At 44.3% G+C, this 16,854-nt stretch overlaps 1 protein-coding gene across 2 annotated transcripts in view; it reads right to left on the reverse strand.

Moving 5' to 3' along the window:
• LOC126183769 (TBC1 domain family member 9) overlaps nt 1–16,854 on the reverse strand; it is a 204,245-nt gene that overhangs the window by 3,183 nt on the left and 184,208 nt on the right. For both annotated transcript variants that reach the window (XM_049926012.1, XM_049926005.1), the window contains exon 21: nt 16,558–16,673. In XM_049926012.1, coding sequence (XP_049781969.1) covers nt 16,558–16,673 — 116 coding nt within the window. The remainder of the gene's footprint in view (nt 1–16,557; nt 16,674–16,854) is intronic.

Raw genomic sequence — 16,854 nt, forward strand, 5'->3', positions numbered from 1 at the left:
ACAAATGCTATAAATGTAGGCTTGTCTTTTCTAACCTGTCTAAGATAAGTTGTTGGGTCAGTATTGCTTCCCATGTTCCAAAATTTTTGACACAACCCAAACTGATCTTCCCTGAGGTCCACTTCCACCACTTTTTCCATTCTTCTGTAAATAATTTGTGTTAGTACTTTACAACCATGACTTAATAAACTGATTGTTTGGTAACATTCACATCTGTCAGCATGTTCCCTCTTTGGAAAAGGACTTATTTACATACTTCCTGAAGTGTGAGGGTATTTCATCAACTATCTGATATATCTTGCACACAAGCTGAATACTTTTTTCATGTCTATTTCTCACAAGGATCTTAGTAACTTGTCACGCACAGTCCAAGAGACCTATTCCTACTGTAGTCTTTCAGTGCTTTGTTAAATTCTTCTCAAATTATCAAATCTCCAAACACACAATCTAGAACCTCTTCCCTTTCTATAATACTGCTTTCCCTTGCATTGCCCCTCTATATATTCCACCTTTCAGCATAGCCCATACATCATATAATAAGCACACCAGACAAAAATTAGAAACCACAAGATAAATCACAATAATACAGTGGAACACTATATCTAACCTTGATAATGACCTCAATTCGGCAAGGAAATCATTGATGATTAGACCCATCAAACTACCAAATTGTGTTGATATTGATTACGACATTCTGCATCTATATACATACCCTGCAAGCCATCGTATGGTGTATAATGAAGGGCAGCCTGTACCACTCTACTATTCATTTCCTTTCTTATTCCATATGAAAATGGATGAAAAATGACTGTATATATGCCTCCACTGACGCACTGATTTATCTTGCCTTCACGATCCTTACATGAAATGTACGTTGGCGACAGTAGAATCATTCTGCTGTTAGCTGCAAATTCCTGTTCTTCGATATCTTCTGTTAATCTGACCTCGTGGAGATCCTCAACACTTGAGCAGTACTCAAAAATGGTTTGCCCAAGTATTCTACATACAGTCTCCATTGTAAATCAGCCACAGTTCCCTAAAACTTTCCCAATAAACCAAAGCTCAATATCTGCCTTCCTTACTACCATCCTTATGTGCTTATTGCATTTCATATAGCTTTGTAATATTCTGCAATTCCATCCTGGATTTTCCATTGATTTGTAACATTCTGCCTAGATATTTACTCAATGTGTCACACTGCACACCACTAAAACTGTATTCGAACATTTCAGATTTGTTTTTCCCCCTCACCTGTATTAATTTAAATTTTTCTACATTTATTGCAAGTTGACATTCATCACAACAAATAGAAATTCTGTTCAAATCAACCCATATCTACAATCTCTCAATGACTGAAGCACCTTAGTAAACAGTTGCAGATTGCTGCACATGCTATCCATGTACACAAAGAACAAGAACTTCCCAGAGAACAAGAACTTTCCTGGAGTACTCCTGATGATGCCCTTACCTCTGGCGTGCTTTCGCCATAGAGGACAACACACTAGGTTCTATTACTTAAGAAGTCTTCAAGCAATTCACGTATCTGGGAACCTATTTTATACATTTGGACCTTCATTAAAAGTCTGGAGTGAGAAATCGTGTCAAACACTTCTCAGAAATCTAGGAATATGGAATATGGAATCTGCCAATTGCCCTATATCCACAGTTCACAGAATAGTGTGTGAGAAAAGGGCATGCTGTGTTTTGGACGAGCAATGCTTTCTAAACCCATGCTGATTTGTGTACAGAAGCCTTTATGTCTCAAGGAAATTTATTATAAATGATTAATGGAAAATCTCATATAGAGATGTGAAACAAATACTAACAAAGAGATAGAGGGGCTGGCCAGTACTTACCTCAGCTCAGTACAGCCGATAGATACACACAAAACAAAACCGAAAATTTATGTTCCTAGCTTTCGGAACAAATGTTCCTTCATCAGGGAGGAGAGAGGGGAAAGAAAGGGAAGAAGGGAAAGGAGATTCAGTTACTCACAACCCAGGTTATGAAGCAACAGGGAAAGGAAAATAGGGAGGGTAGCAAGGATGGAGGCATGGTTGTCAGAGGGAAGCCAAAGATATTCTACTGTAAGTACTGTGCCAGCTTCAAACCAAAGAGGATGCATACAGAAGTAAAGAGGTATATAGTATAAAGATAAACACAACTATGCAGGATGAAAAGATGTGTGAATGGCTAAGAGGAAAGGGAAAGAGGAGAAGACTATTCAATACCTCCTCAATAGTTATGTGATCTACCCATCTAATCTTCAGCATTCTTCTGTAGCACCACATTTCAAAAGCTTCTATTCTCTTCTTGTCTAAACTATTTATCGTCCACGTTTCACTTCAATACATGGCTACACTCCATACAAATACTTTCAGAAACGACTTCCCCACATTTAAATCTATACTCCATGTTAAGAAATTTTTCTTTTTCAGAAACTCTTTCCTTGCCACTACCAGTCTACATTTTATCTCCTCTCTACTTCGACCATCATCAGTTATTTTGCTCCCCAAATAGCAAAACTCCTTTACTACTTTAAGTGTCTCATTTCCCAATCTAATTCCCACAGCATCATCCGATTTAATTTGACTACATTCCATTATCCTCGTTTTGCTTTTGTTGATGTTCATCTCATATCTTCGTTTCAAGACACTGACTATTCTGTTCAGCTGCTCTTCCAGGTCTTTTGCTGTCTCTGACAGAATTACAATGTCAGCAGTGAACCTCAAAGTTTTAATTTCTTCTCCATGGATTTTAATACCTACTCCAAATTTTTCGTTTGTTTCCTTTACTGCTTGCTCAATATATAGACTGAATAACATTGGGGATAGGCTACAACCCTGTCTCACTTCCTTCTCAACCACTCCTTCCCTTTCATGCCCCTCTACTATTATAACTGCCATCTGGTTTCTGTTCAAATTGTAAATAGCCTTTCGCTCCCTGTATTTTATCCCTGACATCTTCAGGATTTGAAAGAGAGTATTCCAGTCAACATTGTCAAAAGATTTCTCTAAGTCTACAAATGCTAGAAACGTAGGTTTGCCTTTTCTTAATCTATTTTCTAAGATAAGTCGTAGGGTCAGTATTGCCTCACGTGTTCCAACATTTCTACAGAATCCAAACTGATCTTCCCTGAGGTCAGCTTCTACCAGTTTTTCCATTCGTCTGTAAAGAATTCATGTTAGTATTTTGCAGACATGGCTTATTAAACTTATAGTTCGGTAATTTTCACATCTGTCAACACCTGCTTTGTTCGGGATTGGAATTATTATGTTCTTCTTGAAGTCTGAGGGTATTTTGCCTGGCTCTCCCAAGGCTGTCAGTAGTTCTAAATGGAATGTTGTCTACTCCCGGGGCCTTGTTTCGACTTAGGTCTTTCAGTGCTCTGTCAAACTCTTCACGCAGCATCATATCTCCTATTTCATCTTCATCTACATTCTCTTCCATTTCTATAATATTTGTCCTCAAGAACATCACCCTTGTACAGCCTGTCTATATACTCCTTCCACCTTTCAGCTTTCCCTTCTTTGCTTAGAACTGGGTTTCCATCTGAGCTCTTGATATGTATGCAAGTGGTTCTCTTTTCTCCAAAGGTCTCTTTAATTTTCCTGTGGGCAGTATCTATCTTACCCCTAGTGAATGCACCTCTACACCCTTACATTTGTCCTCTAGCCATCCCTGCTTAGCCATTTTGCACTTCCTGTTGATCTCATCTTTGAGACGTTTGTATTCCTCTTTATCTGCTTCATTTACTGCATTTTTGTGTTTTCTCCTTTCATCAATTAAATTCAATATCTCTTCTGTTACCCAAGGATTTCTATTAGCCCTCATCTTTTTACCTATCTGATCACCTGCTACCTTCACTATTTCATCCCTCAATGCTACCCATTCTTCTTCTACTGTATTTCTTTCCCCCATTCCTGTCAATCGTTCCCTAATGCTCTCCCTGAAGCTCTCTACAACCTCTGGTTCTTTCCGTTTATCCAGGTCCCATCTCCTTGAATTCCCATCTTTTTGCAGTTTCTTCAGTTTTAATCTACAGTTCATAACCAATAGATTGTGGTCAGAGTCCACATCTGCCCCTGGAAATATCTTGCCATTTAAAACCTGGTTCCTAAATCTCTGTCTTACCATTATATAATCTATCTGACACCTTCTAGTATCTCTAGGCTGCTTCCATGTATACAATCTTCTTCCATGATTCTTGAACCAAGTGTTAGCTATGATTAAGTTATGCTCTGTGCAAAATTCTACCAGGCGGCTTCCTCTTTCATTTCTTCTCCCCAATCCATATTCACCTACTACATTTCCTTCTCTTCCCTTTCCTACTATCAAGTTCCAGTCACCCATGACTATTAAATTTTCGGCTCCCTTCACTATCTGAATAATTTCTTTTATCTCATCATACATTTCATCAATCTCTTCGTCATCTGCAGAGCTAGTTGGCATATAAACTTGTACTACTGTGGCAGGTGTGGGCTTCGTATCTACACTCCTGGAAATGGAAAAAAGAACACATTGACACCGGTGTGTCAGACCCACCATACTTGCTCCGGACACTGCGAGAGGGCTGTACAAGCAATGATCACACGCACGGCACAGCGGACACACCAGGAACCGCGGTGTTGGCCGTCGAATGGCGCTAGCTGCGCAGCATTTGTGCACCGCCGCCGTCAGTGTCAGCCAGTTTGCCTTGGCATACGGAGCTCCATCGCAGTCTTCAACACTGGTAGCATGCCGCGACAGCGTGGACGTGAACCGTATGTGCAGCTGACGGACTTTGAGCGAGGGCGTATAGTGGGCATGCGGGAGGCCGGGTGGACGTACCGCCGAATTGCTCAACACGTAGGGGGGTGAGGTCTCCACAGTACATCGATGTTGTCGCCAGTGGTCGGCGGAAGGTGCACGTGCCCGTCGACCTGGGACCGGACCGCAGCGACGCACGGATGCACGCCAAGAGCGTAGGATCCTACGCAGTGCCGTAGGGGACCGCACCGCCACTTCCCAGCAAATTAGGGACACTGTTGCTCCTGGGGTATCGGCGAGGACCATTCGCAACCGTCTCCATGAAGCTGGGCTACGGTCCCGCACACCGTTAGGCCGTCTTCCGCTCACGCCCCAACATCGTGCAGCCCGCCTCCAGTGGTGTCGCGACAGGCGTGAATGGAGGGACGAATGGAGACGTGTCGTCTTCAGCAATGAGAGTCGCTTCTGCCTTGGTGCCAATGATGGTCGTATGCGTGTTTGGCGCCGTGCAGGTGAGCGCCACAATCAGGACTGCATACGACCGAGGCACACAGGGCCAACACCCGGCATCATGGTGTGGGGAGCGATCTCCTACACTGGCCGTACACCACTGGTGATCGTCGAGGGGACACTGAATAGTGCACGGTACATCCAAACCGTCATCGAACCCATCGTTCTACCATTCCTAGACCGGCAAGGGAACTTGCTGTTCCAACAGGACAATGCACGTCCGCATGTATCCCGTGCCACCCAACGTGCTCTAGAAGGTGTAAGTCAACTACCCTGGCCAGCAAGATCTCCGGATCTGTCCCCCATTGAGCATGTTTGGGACTGGATGAAGCGTCGTCTCACGCGGTCTGCACGTCCAGCACGAACGCTGGTCCAACTGAGGCATGGCAAGCCGTTCCACAGGACTACATCCAGCATCTCTACGATCGTCTCCATGGGAGAATAGCAGCCTGCATTGCTGCGAAAGGTGGATATACACTGTACTAGTGCCGACATTGTGCATGCTCTATTGCCTGTGTCTATGTGCCTGTGGTTCTGTCAGTGTGATCATGTGATGTATCTGACCCCAGGAATGTGTCAATAAAGTTTCCCCTTCCTGGGACAATGAATTCACGGTGTTCTTATTTCAATTTCCAGGAGTGTATCTTGGCCACAATAATGCATTCACTCTGCTGTTTGTAGTAGCTTACCCGCATTCCCATTTTCCTATTCATTATTAAACCTACTCCTGCATTACCCCTATTTGATTTTGTATTTATAACCCTGTATTCATCTGGCCAAGAGTCTTGTTCTTCCTGCCACCGAACTTCACTAATTCGCACTGTATCTAACTTTAACCTACCTATTTCCCTTCTTGTGTCTTATAGAAAATAAAATTATAGAAACATTGGTTACAGTGATGATCTGAGATGGTAGTATCCCAACTACACTCCACCCACACAGTGAGGAGGCTACTATCAGAGTACAGACATAGTTTTAGAGTGAAAACATGTTAACACTCAACATAGTTGCAGTGGAAACCAAGAAAAGTATATCCCAAGTATCTAATATCTTCCTAAGCAGTGTGCAGCTGTGTGTAAAGACTGACTATAAGCCATGTTTATAACACATTTGAGGAAACAGTGCTTATACACATGCACTGCACCACTTTCGTACTAAGGTATGAGGATATAATTTTCATATGTGAATAGTTGAAAAACTGAATTGTACATCAAGTACAATAGTATCATGTAAAAATAATTAGATCAATTTGTCAATTATTGCACATATGCTTTTAATGCCTTAATAATGATAGTGAGCATCACATGTAGTCCCCACACTAGCAGGAAGAAAGTGATTGCAACTGTTTGTCTCAAAAATTTTACAAACGTACACGGACTGAATATCTTTGTTAATTTTAAGAATGACAAGAATGTTCATGGTAACAGCTATGTCTATAATTTATATTATTTCTCTGCAATAACAATAATAAGCAATAATTTTATAAAAATTTTGTTCAGTGTTTGTTATGACCAGGTTTGTCTACATTATGGATATATCATAAAACTGAAGCTTGCACAGCATGTCACGAGTTAATATTCAACCAGATAAATCTCAAAAATGCTACTTAATTTGCTATTTGAAGCCTATGAAAAGAATCCATGCTGTAGAAAATGAGTTCTCTTATGGCACCTACACGTGATCTCAGGAGGAGCAGGAGAAGGAGGAGGAGAAGGAGGAGGAGAAGCAGTTGTAGTAGTAGCAGTAGTAGTACTACTTGTTGGTATCTTCATTACTAAAAATGGTTTTATTCAGCTCTCCACGCTAGTATACCCTGCGAAAGCTGTCTGCATAACTACAGCAAAGTACCCCATCCACCCCTAAAAGTCCTGAAAATGGCTTTATATTCCTGGCATGTAAGTGCCATCAGCACAGTATTTATAGTGGCAAGTCGAAATAACAACTGTAAACAACATATGTGCATTTGACCAGTCAGCTGTGAGCAGGCAGTATTGAGAAGCGGATGTGTGGCCATTCTGTACTGTTACATCACAGATTTCAATGGAGCAACAGCCTTCAATCAAGTGTTCAAGGCATTCTCCAGAATGTTTTGAATAAGGGAAAAATGTGTCCAACACTTGTTGCACACACTGACTCCCAGGCAGAAACAGTAATGTGGAAGCCTGCCACTACTTCATTAAAATTCAACATGCAGACAGTTCTTTTCTGAAAAATTAATCACAGGTAATGAGACTTCATGTTATCAATATGAATCTTCCACAAAATGACAAAGTGCAGATGTTCACATATGGGTCAATGACATAACCAACATTCAAGCCAATGTGACACGCAAGTTGATCATCATTCCAAAGGAGGACTTTTCTGATAATTTCAGATGACTGTATGACTGTTTTGTGCAATGTACTCAAGTGGGGGAGACTACGCAGAACACCTGAAACATTTAAACTGCCATCTTGACTTTTCTCTATTTGTTAGTAATCCAGTTTCGAAACTTTTTGGACTGAGGGGGTACATTCACTTGACTGTCCTTACTGCAGTCAAGCCTTGGTTTCTCTATACAGTTTTTACACCCAGCCCCCGCCCTCTCCACTTCTCTCCATAACCAAATCAACCATTCTTTGATATTTCAGAATGTGTCTCTTCTTTTAATCAAGTTGTTCCCTGATGCTCTCCCTCCCCCCCCCCCCCCCCCCCCCAATTTTATTCAAAGCCTTTTCATTAATTATTTGACTTACACATCAAATCTTCAAAAGACTTCTTAACACTTAAACTTGTATTAGATGTTGAAGTATTTCTGAAAAAGAGAAACACTTTCCTTGCTATTGCCAGTTTGCAGTTTGTATCCTCTCTTCTTTGTTCACTATCAGCTGCATCATTGCTAAACTAGCAAAGCTCATCTTTACTTTTAGTGTCTCATTCCCTTATTAGTTCCCTCAGCTCCACCAGATTCAATTTGATGACACTCCATTATCCTTGATTTCCTTTCATTGATGATCATCTCACAGAACCTCTTTCTAATACACTATCCACTACATGCAATTGATCATCCAAATCATTAATTGTCTTTAACAAAATTACAAACCTTAAATGGTGCAGAATGTGAAATACAGACACACAGCAACAGATGAACATTTTAGAGTTGAGGAGAGCAGATCATAGTTACAGAGCTACAGAAGATACCCAATGAAACAGCGCCCAAATGAATGCTCCATTAACATCCAAGAGGAAGAAAAACTCTTGACTCACTGAACATAAAACGGATGGACATATGATGAATCTCACATATGCAAAACTGAAGCTCCAATGCATGAGTGTACAGGGATACTCTTCAAGTTTGGCATAAATGAGCACCTGTGTTAAGATTCAGCAATGGCCTATTCAAACGAAGTTTTAATGTATAGGTTAATGTATTTTTTTTTTTTTTCTTTCTTTGTGGTTTTAGGGCGCAAAACTGCTAAGGTCATTAGCACCCGGTCCGGGACTTAAGAAACAGTAAAAAATCTGAAATAGAAACCAGCAGCAGTGGGAACGAAAGTTATAAAATTGGAGAAACTAAAAGCAGAAGGAAGGCTTAAAAATCCACTACAGAAAGGGGTTGGTTGTCCCAAAAAAGGCTTCAAATGACTGACGTCATTTCACTGGCACTAATGAACTCTAGAACGCAATCGGCCGAGCACGTGTCATCTGCTAAAATTGACGATATATCAGGCGACAGCTGTAGACAGGCGCGTAACGGATTAAAATAGGGGCACTCAATTAAAAGGTGTCTTACCGTCCACAGCTGAGAGCAGTGGGGACAGAGTGGGGGAGGATCGCCGCTTAAAGGATGTCGATGGCTAAAAAGACAGTGCCCTAACCGGAGTCTAGTTAAAATTACCTCCTCCCGACGACGCGCTCGGGAGGAAGAGGTCCAAGCACAAGGAAGAGTTTTTACGTCCCGCAATTTATTTTGGGGAAGTGTCGACCAGTGCGCATGCCATAAATGAACAACACGACGACATAAAACGCTCCGTAGATCGGCGACAGGGATTGATGGAATAGCTGGCTGAAGAAGAGAGACTGCAGCCTTGGCTGCAATATCGGCCGCCTCATTTCCGCAGATACCAACGTGTCCCGGGAGCCAGAGGAACGCCACCGAGACGCCCCCCAGGTGGAGCAAGCGCAGACAGTCCTGAATCCGGTGGACAAGAGGGTGCACAGGGTAAAGAGCTTGGAGACTGAGGAGAGAGCTGAGAGAATCGGAGCAGATAACGTACTGTATCCGCTGATGGCGGCGGATGTAGTGGACAGCCTGGAGAACAGCGTAAAGCTCCGCAGTATAGACCGAACACTGGTCGGGAAGCCGAAAGTGATTTGGGGTGTCGCCAACAACATAGGCACTCCCTACACCTAACGATGTTTTCGAGCCGTCGGTGTAAATAAATGTGGCGTCCGTCATTTGTGCACATAGAGCAGCAAATGCCCATCCTTGGGAAATCGACAAAGGTCACGGAGCAGGCAGATCCGGGGACGGAGCCAAGGCGGTGCTACACCCCAAGTTGTCAAGAAGGTTTTAGGAAAGCGGAAGGAAAGAGAATGGAGCAGTTGACGGAAGCGGACTCCCGGTGGTAGTAGGGAGGAGGGGTGGCCTGCATACCCTACATCAAAGGAGGCGTCGAAAAATATGTCATGGGCTGGATTTGCAGGCATGGAAGACAGATGGCTGGCATAACGACTCAGAAGGACTGCTCGCCGATTGGACAGCGGAGGTTCAGCAGTCTCAGCATAAAGGCTTTCCACAGGGCTGGTGTAAAAAGCTCCAGACACTAAACGTAATCCACGGTGGTGGATAGAGTCAAGACGCCGAAGAATAGACGGCCGAGCAGAGGAGTAGACAATGCTTCCATAGTCCAATTTCGAGTGCACTAAGGCGCGATAGAGGCGGAGAAGGACCACTCGGTCCGCTCCCCAGGAGGTACCATTCAGGACACGGAGGGTGTTGAGGGATCGCAGACAGCGAGCCGAAAGATAGGAAACGTGGGAGGACCAGCACAGTTTTCTGTCAAACATAAGACCCAAGAATCTAGCGACGTCAGAAAATGGAAGGTTGACAGGACCTAGATGTAAGGAAGGCGGAAGAAACTCCTTACGTCACCAAAAATTAACACAAACGGTCTTACTGGGAGAAAAACGGAAGCCGGTGTCGATGATCCAAGAGTGGAGGCGATCGAGACATCCTTGAAGACGTCGTTCAAGAAGGCTGGTCCGTTGAGAGCTGTAGTAGATCGGAAAATCGTCCACAAAGAGGGAGCCCGAGACATCAGGAAGGAGACAATCCATAATGGGATTGATGGCAATGGCAAACAGTACAACACTCAGCACAGAGCCCTTGGGTACCCCGTTTTCTTGGGAGAAAGTACGGGAGAGAGCAGTGTTCACCCGCACCCTAAATGTGCGCTCTGCCATAAATTCGCGAAGAAAAAGGGGCAGCCGACCTCGAAAGCCCCAAGAGAACAGTGTGCGGATGATGCCTGTCCTCCAACAGGTATCGTATGCTCTCTCCAGATCAAAAAATATTGCTACTGTTTGGCGTTTCAGGAGAAAATTATTCATGATATAAGTGGAGAGAGCAACAAGATGGTCAACTGCAGAATGATGCTTTCGGAATCCGCATTGGGCAGGTGTTAAAAGACTGCGGGATTCCAGCCACCAAGCTAAACGGTAATTCACCATACGCTCCAAAACCTTACAGACACAACTCGTGAGAGAAATGGGGCGATAGCTAGAGGGGAGATGTTTGTCCTTTCCAGGTTTCGGAATAGGAACGACGACAGCTTCCCGCCATTGTCTGGAAAAAGTACTGTCGGTCCAAATTCGATTATAAAGGCGAAGGAGGTAACGCAGACTATGGGTTGATAAATGCAGCAACATTTGGACGTGGATACCATCCGGTCCTGGGGCGGAGGAGCGAGAAGAAGAGAGTGCATGTTGGAGTTCCCGCATGGAGAAAACAGTATTGTAGCTTTCGCGATTTGGAGAGGAGAAAGCAAGAGGTCGCACTTCCGCTGCACGTTTCTTCGGGAGAAACGCTGGCAGATAATTTGAAGAGCTCGAAATCTCAGCAAAGTGCTGACCCAATGAGTTAGAAATTGCGACGGGGTCCACTAATGTATCATGCGCGACAGTGAGCCCTGAGACCGGGGAGAAACTAGGTGCGCCTGAGAACCGTCGAAGCCGACTCCAAACTTCCGAGGAGGGAGTGAAGGTGTTAAATGAGCTAATAAAAAATTTCCAGCTTGCCTTCTTGCTATCGCGGATGACACGACGGCATCGCGCTCGAAACTGCTTATAGCGGATACAGTTGGCCAAAGTAGGATGGTGGCGGAAAACGCGGAGAGCACGTCGCCGCTCGCGTATTGTGTCACGGCATGCCTCGTTCCACCAAGGAACTGGGGGGCGCCGGGGCAATTCGGAGGTGCGTGGTATTGAACGTTCCACAGCTGTAAGAATAACGTCGGTAACGTGTGTGACCTCATCGTCAACGCTGGGAAAGTGATGGTCATCGAATGTCGCTAGAGACGAAAAAAGTGTCCAGTCGGCCTGAGCAAACTTCCAGCGTCTCGGACGCATATATGGCAGTTGAGGCTGCAGTCTGAGGACACATGGAAAGTGGTCACTCGAGTGTGTATCATCAAGGGCGAACCATTCGAAGCGCTGAGCCAGCGGAACAGTACCGACCGCAAGGTCCAAATGAGATAAATGTGTCGTGGAGGCAGACAAAAATGTAGGGACCCCAGTGTTGAGGCAAACTAGATCCGCTTGGTGGAAGACGTCTAGCAATAGTGAGCCACGTGGACAAGGATGTGGAGATCCCCAAAGCGGGTGGTGGGCATTGAAGTCCCCAACCAGCAAATAGGGGAGTGGAAGCTGACCAAGAAGATGAAGGAGATCAGCTCGTGCCATTGGTGTGGACAATGGAATGTATACAGTACAAAGAGAGAACGTGTATCCGGAAAGGGAAAGACGGACGGCGACAGCTTGGAAGGAAGTGTTTAAGGGGATTGGGTGATAATGGAGAGTATCATGGAGAAGAATCGTGAGTCCTCCATGGGCTGGAGTGCCTGCAACAGAGGGGAGATCATATCGGACGGACTGAAAATGAGGGAGAACAAAGCGGTCATGGGGACGCAACTTTGTTTCCTGAAGACAGAAGATGACCGGCGAGTAGGAACGTAAGAGGATTGACAATTCATCCCTATTGGCTCGAATGCCGCGGATATTCCAGTGGATAATGGACATGGGGTGAACAGAAAATGGAGGAATGTGACCAAAGTTGCTGTCAACTCAAAGACTGCTCGGAGCTAGCGACCGACAGCATGGAATGGCATTCAGCCGAAGGCAGAAGATCCTGATCCATAGGTTGGTCAGGAGCAGCTCCTGCCGCCAGCGATCGGCCGGTTGACCGGCCACCAGCAGTGCGCCTCGGCGACACAGAAGACGGCCGAGGGCGATTTCCGCCAGGTGGTGCTGTAGATGGGACACGCCTTGGCGGAGAAGGAGAGGAACTGGGTTTCTTTTGAGCCTTCTTAGAAGTATGATGTTTAGATGAAGGAGGAACCGATGGTTGGGAAGTTGCGGTACGTAAAAACTCTTCACGAGTATGCTCTTTTTTGGAAGGCTTGGTGTCTGACTTTTGGGCTCGAGATTGAGCAGAACCTGATGAAGGGTGAGCCATAGAGTGGGCAGGCGAAAGTGGTGAGGTTGAATGGGCGATCTTTGCGCTGGCCGATCTGACGACAGTGGCACTAAAGGTGAGGTCGCAAGTCTGCGTGCCCACCTCCTTTGTTGGCCGAGGAGAAGCAAGGACAGTGCTGTATTTTCCTGTCGGAGGCACGGTGGGCTGGCGACTGGCAAATAATTTTCGAGCAGCAAAGGTCGACACCTTTTCCTTCACTCTGATTACCTGGATGAGCTTTTCGTCCTTAAAAATGGGGCAATCTCGAGAGGAAGCAGCATGGTCACCCATACAGTTGATGCAGCGAGGGGATGGAGGTGGACAAGCACACTCATGGGCATCCTTGCCACACGTAACACATTTGGCCGGATTGGAACAGGACTGGCTGGTATGATTGAACCGCTGACACCGACAGCAACGCGTAGGGTTTGGGACATAAGGGCGAACGGAAATTATCTCATAACCTGCTTTGATTTTCGATGGGAGTTGAACTTTGTCAAAACTCAAGAAGACAGTGCGGGTTGGAATGATGTTCGTGTTAACCCTTTTCATAACTCTATGAACAGCCGTTACGCCCTGGTCAGACAGGTAGTGCTGAATTTCTTCGTCAGACAATCCATCGAGGGAGCGTGTATAAACGACTCCACGCGAGGAATTTAAGGTACGGTGCGGCTCCACCCGGACAGGGAAGGTGTGGAGCAGAGAAGTACGCAGCAATTTTTGTGCCTGGAGGGCACTGACTGTTTCTAACAACAGGGTGCCATTCCGTAATCTGGAACAAGACTTTACAGGACCTGCAATTGCGTCAACACCTTTCTGAATAATGAAAGGGTTGACCGTGGAGAAGCCGTGACCTTCGTCAGACCGAGAAACAACAAGGAACTGTGGCAACGATGGAAGAACTGTCTGTGGCTGAGACTCAGAGAACTTACGTTTGTGAGCAGACATAGTGGAAGGTGAGGAAACCATTGCGGAAGAATCCCCCATGATTACCAGCGTCTCCGATGGCGCGCTCCTCCCTTGTGGGGGCCCTCACTGAGGGCACTCCCGCCTTAGGTGATTGTTCACACCTCAGGTCACACCTCCCGACAAACGGACGGAGGGACCAATCGGCACTTTCGGAAGGTATCAGCTCGGGTAATCACCCCTCCCTGGGCCTGGCCGTTACCAGGGGGTACGTACGTGTCCTACCTGTCTACCCGGGGCGGGGAATTACGCGTTACCCCGTCACCGGCTACGCATGGTAGTGCGTGGGTCGGCCTTCAGACACGCACAGGGAGGAAAAAAGAGAAAGGGAAAGGAAACAAGAGGGGTCTCAAATGCCGCAGTGGAGAAAAGTGCAGAGAGAAGCGGGAAGGAAAAGAGAAGGACAGAGGAAGGACGAAGACTTGCAAGTATAGAAAGCAAGGAATTTGTAACAGTTTAGAGCGTCCGTCTCCGGACGTAGGCACAAACCATACTCCCAGAGGGGGAGAAAGGGAAGGAAAGAGCCAGAGGTGAGGGGGGGCGAAGATGGAGGGGGAAGGATGAGGAAAGGGAAGGTATGCAGCCCGGAAAGGAAGGAGGGCCACATTAGCTCGGGGTCCCGTGCTCGCTACGCACGTATCCACAAAAGAGTTGTGGACCCCCTGGGGGGGTAGGTTAAGGTTGTTGAAATGATTCTGTAGGTTTTTGGTACTGTTATGTTTGAGGCCCTACTGGGCATTCAGCAGTCAGGGATCTCCATTCAGCTTGCCGACGTCAACACCAGCTTTTGCCTGTAGTGTGCAGTACAGTATGCTTTGTCATGGAGTACAACCGATTGCAAAGTTCCATGGAGGAGCCATGAAATAAATAATGATGTATAATCTATGTAAAAAAAAAAGATATCTATTTAAAATAGAGATAGAAAGACGAAAAGCTTTTTGTCTTTCCCTCTCCTTCCCTCTTCCTTGATGAAACAATGGTTTGTTGCGAAAGCTTGAATTTTGTGTGTATGTTTGTGTTTGTTTGTGTGTCTATCGACCTGCCAGCGCTTTTGTTTGGTAAGTCTCATCATCTTTGTTTTTTGGATATATTTTTCCCATGTGGAATGTTTCCCTCTATTATATTCATATCATTAAAAATGAGATAGTTTTGATAAAACTCAAGTTCTCAAACTAGAATTGTACTTTGAGGGAATAAACCAATCGTTATTATTGTCAATATGCCTCTCTTATTGAAAGTATAGATTGGAACATGAAGATCATCTGGTAGAAGTGGAAGTTCTGATTTTAAAAAAATAAAATAAAAACACACTAAGACCAATGGAACCCTCACAAATGGATCATTTTCTAGTGGACTGAAGAAGAATAAGAAGAGGAGGAAGTAGTAGCAGAACCAAAAAATATTTTAATAGCATCAGACATAATGATTTTTGTCTCAGAGCCTCCTGTTAGTATTATTCTAGGGGTAAGTTTGGCTCTGTGGCTTAGTGGTTAGCCTGTGGTTTCAACATTCAGTGCTACCATGGAAAGACAGGAACTGGGTCCAATGGTGAGGACAACTGAGGTGAAACGTGAAGAAGCAGCTGCTTGAGTTTTGATTGTACATATTACCAGCTGCATGAGTGGTGGGTGTGCAAATAAAAAAATACTTGGATCCACTGATATGCTAGGCAGATAATCTAGCTACTGTTGGTAGGTCAGTTTGATATCAGATGATGGCACTACATAGTTTATTAATTTATTTCTCCTCTGTGAAGCTACAAACTGTCACCTATTGTGGAAGCGATTAAGACCTCAAAAATTTCATGACGATAATTCCAGTCTTAATTCAGTTAGTTCCAAAATAATATGAATTAGTGCTCCATCACATTCCACTAGCGTCAAAAAATTGAATTTGGGCAATGCTAACCAGCAAATGGAATAAAATATTGACCAGGTCTGCCAGTATTTCTAGCTGACTCCTTTGGGAATTAACACTAATTACACATCAGAGATATAAGAATTGTGTGTCTCCTAAGGCAAAACTGCCTTAAGTCTTTTCAGACCTGCAGAAAGAGAAGTAGGTGCTCTAACTTACCAGATACTTCATATTTCACATTGTCAATGTATCACTCTGTAACACATTCTGGCAACATCAAAAGCTTATGTCCTGTCCAACACTTCCCCTAAATGCATATTTACCCACTTTCATTTTCTTGCCAGCTAACATGTTTCCACAACTTTTTCACTCACTAAATTGCTAAGATATATATGCAGTACACAGGAACATAACGCATAAGAAATTTAGGGACGTGTAATTAATTGGCCAGTACAGAACTACTCAAACATGCAACAGATAACACACAGTCAAAATGAATAATGTGTGCAACAATAATATCAAAGAATTTAAATCAGAAACAGTTTACTGTGCTAAAGATAGAGCAGTACCCTTATCAACAAATAATTAAAATTCTATTCAGAGCACTTCCTTTATGCTGATTCTAGTTTGTCTGTTTTTATCATATCTTGCACGGCAGGTGGAATATCAAAGAAGAAACCTTCCAATTTTGGCATGTGCTCTATACAGAAAATGTACTATATGAGATTTTGCAAGGATACTATATGAGATACACACTTTACCTGTTCCATTCGTGAGCTCCAGTGAGCAGCTGCAGCATCAGCCAGGCTATCTACGGATTCTTCCCTTTCAAGATAGAACTTTTTCCCAACATCTCCCAACTGTAATAGCAGTGTTCCTAACACAGAGGAAAACAACAGTTCAATAGTGTGAGCTGTTTCACAAATAGGAACCAAGTAAATATTCAATGGATGAAAGCTATCTAATTTACGAAGTAAATAAACTCATCCTATAAAAATATTAATTCCAAGTAACAAGTACGTCTAATGATTTGTGTATTCAGTCGGCACAATGTAGAG

The sequence above is a fragment of the Schistocerca cancellata genome, chromosome 1, assembly GCF_023864275.1.
Source record: "Schistocerca cancellata isolate TAMUIC-IGC-003103 chromosome 1, iqSchCanc2.1, whole genome shotgun sequence".
Lineage (NCBI taxonomy): Eukaryota > Metazoa > Arthropoda > Insecta > Orthoptera > Acrididae > Schistocerca > Schistocerca cancellata.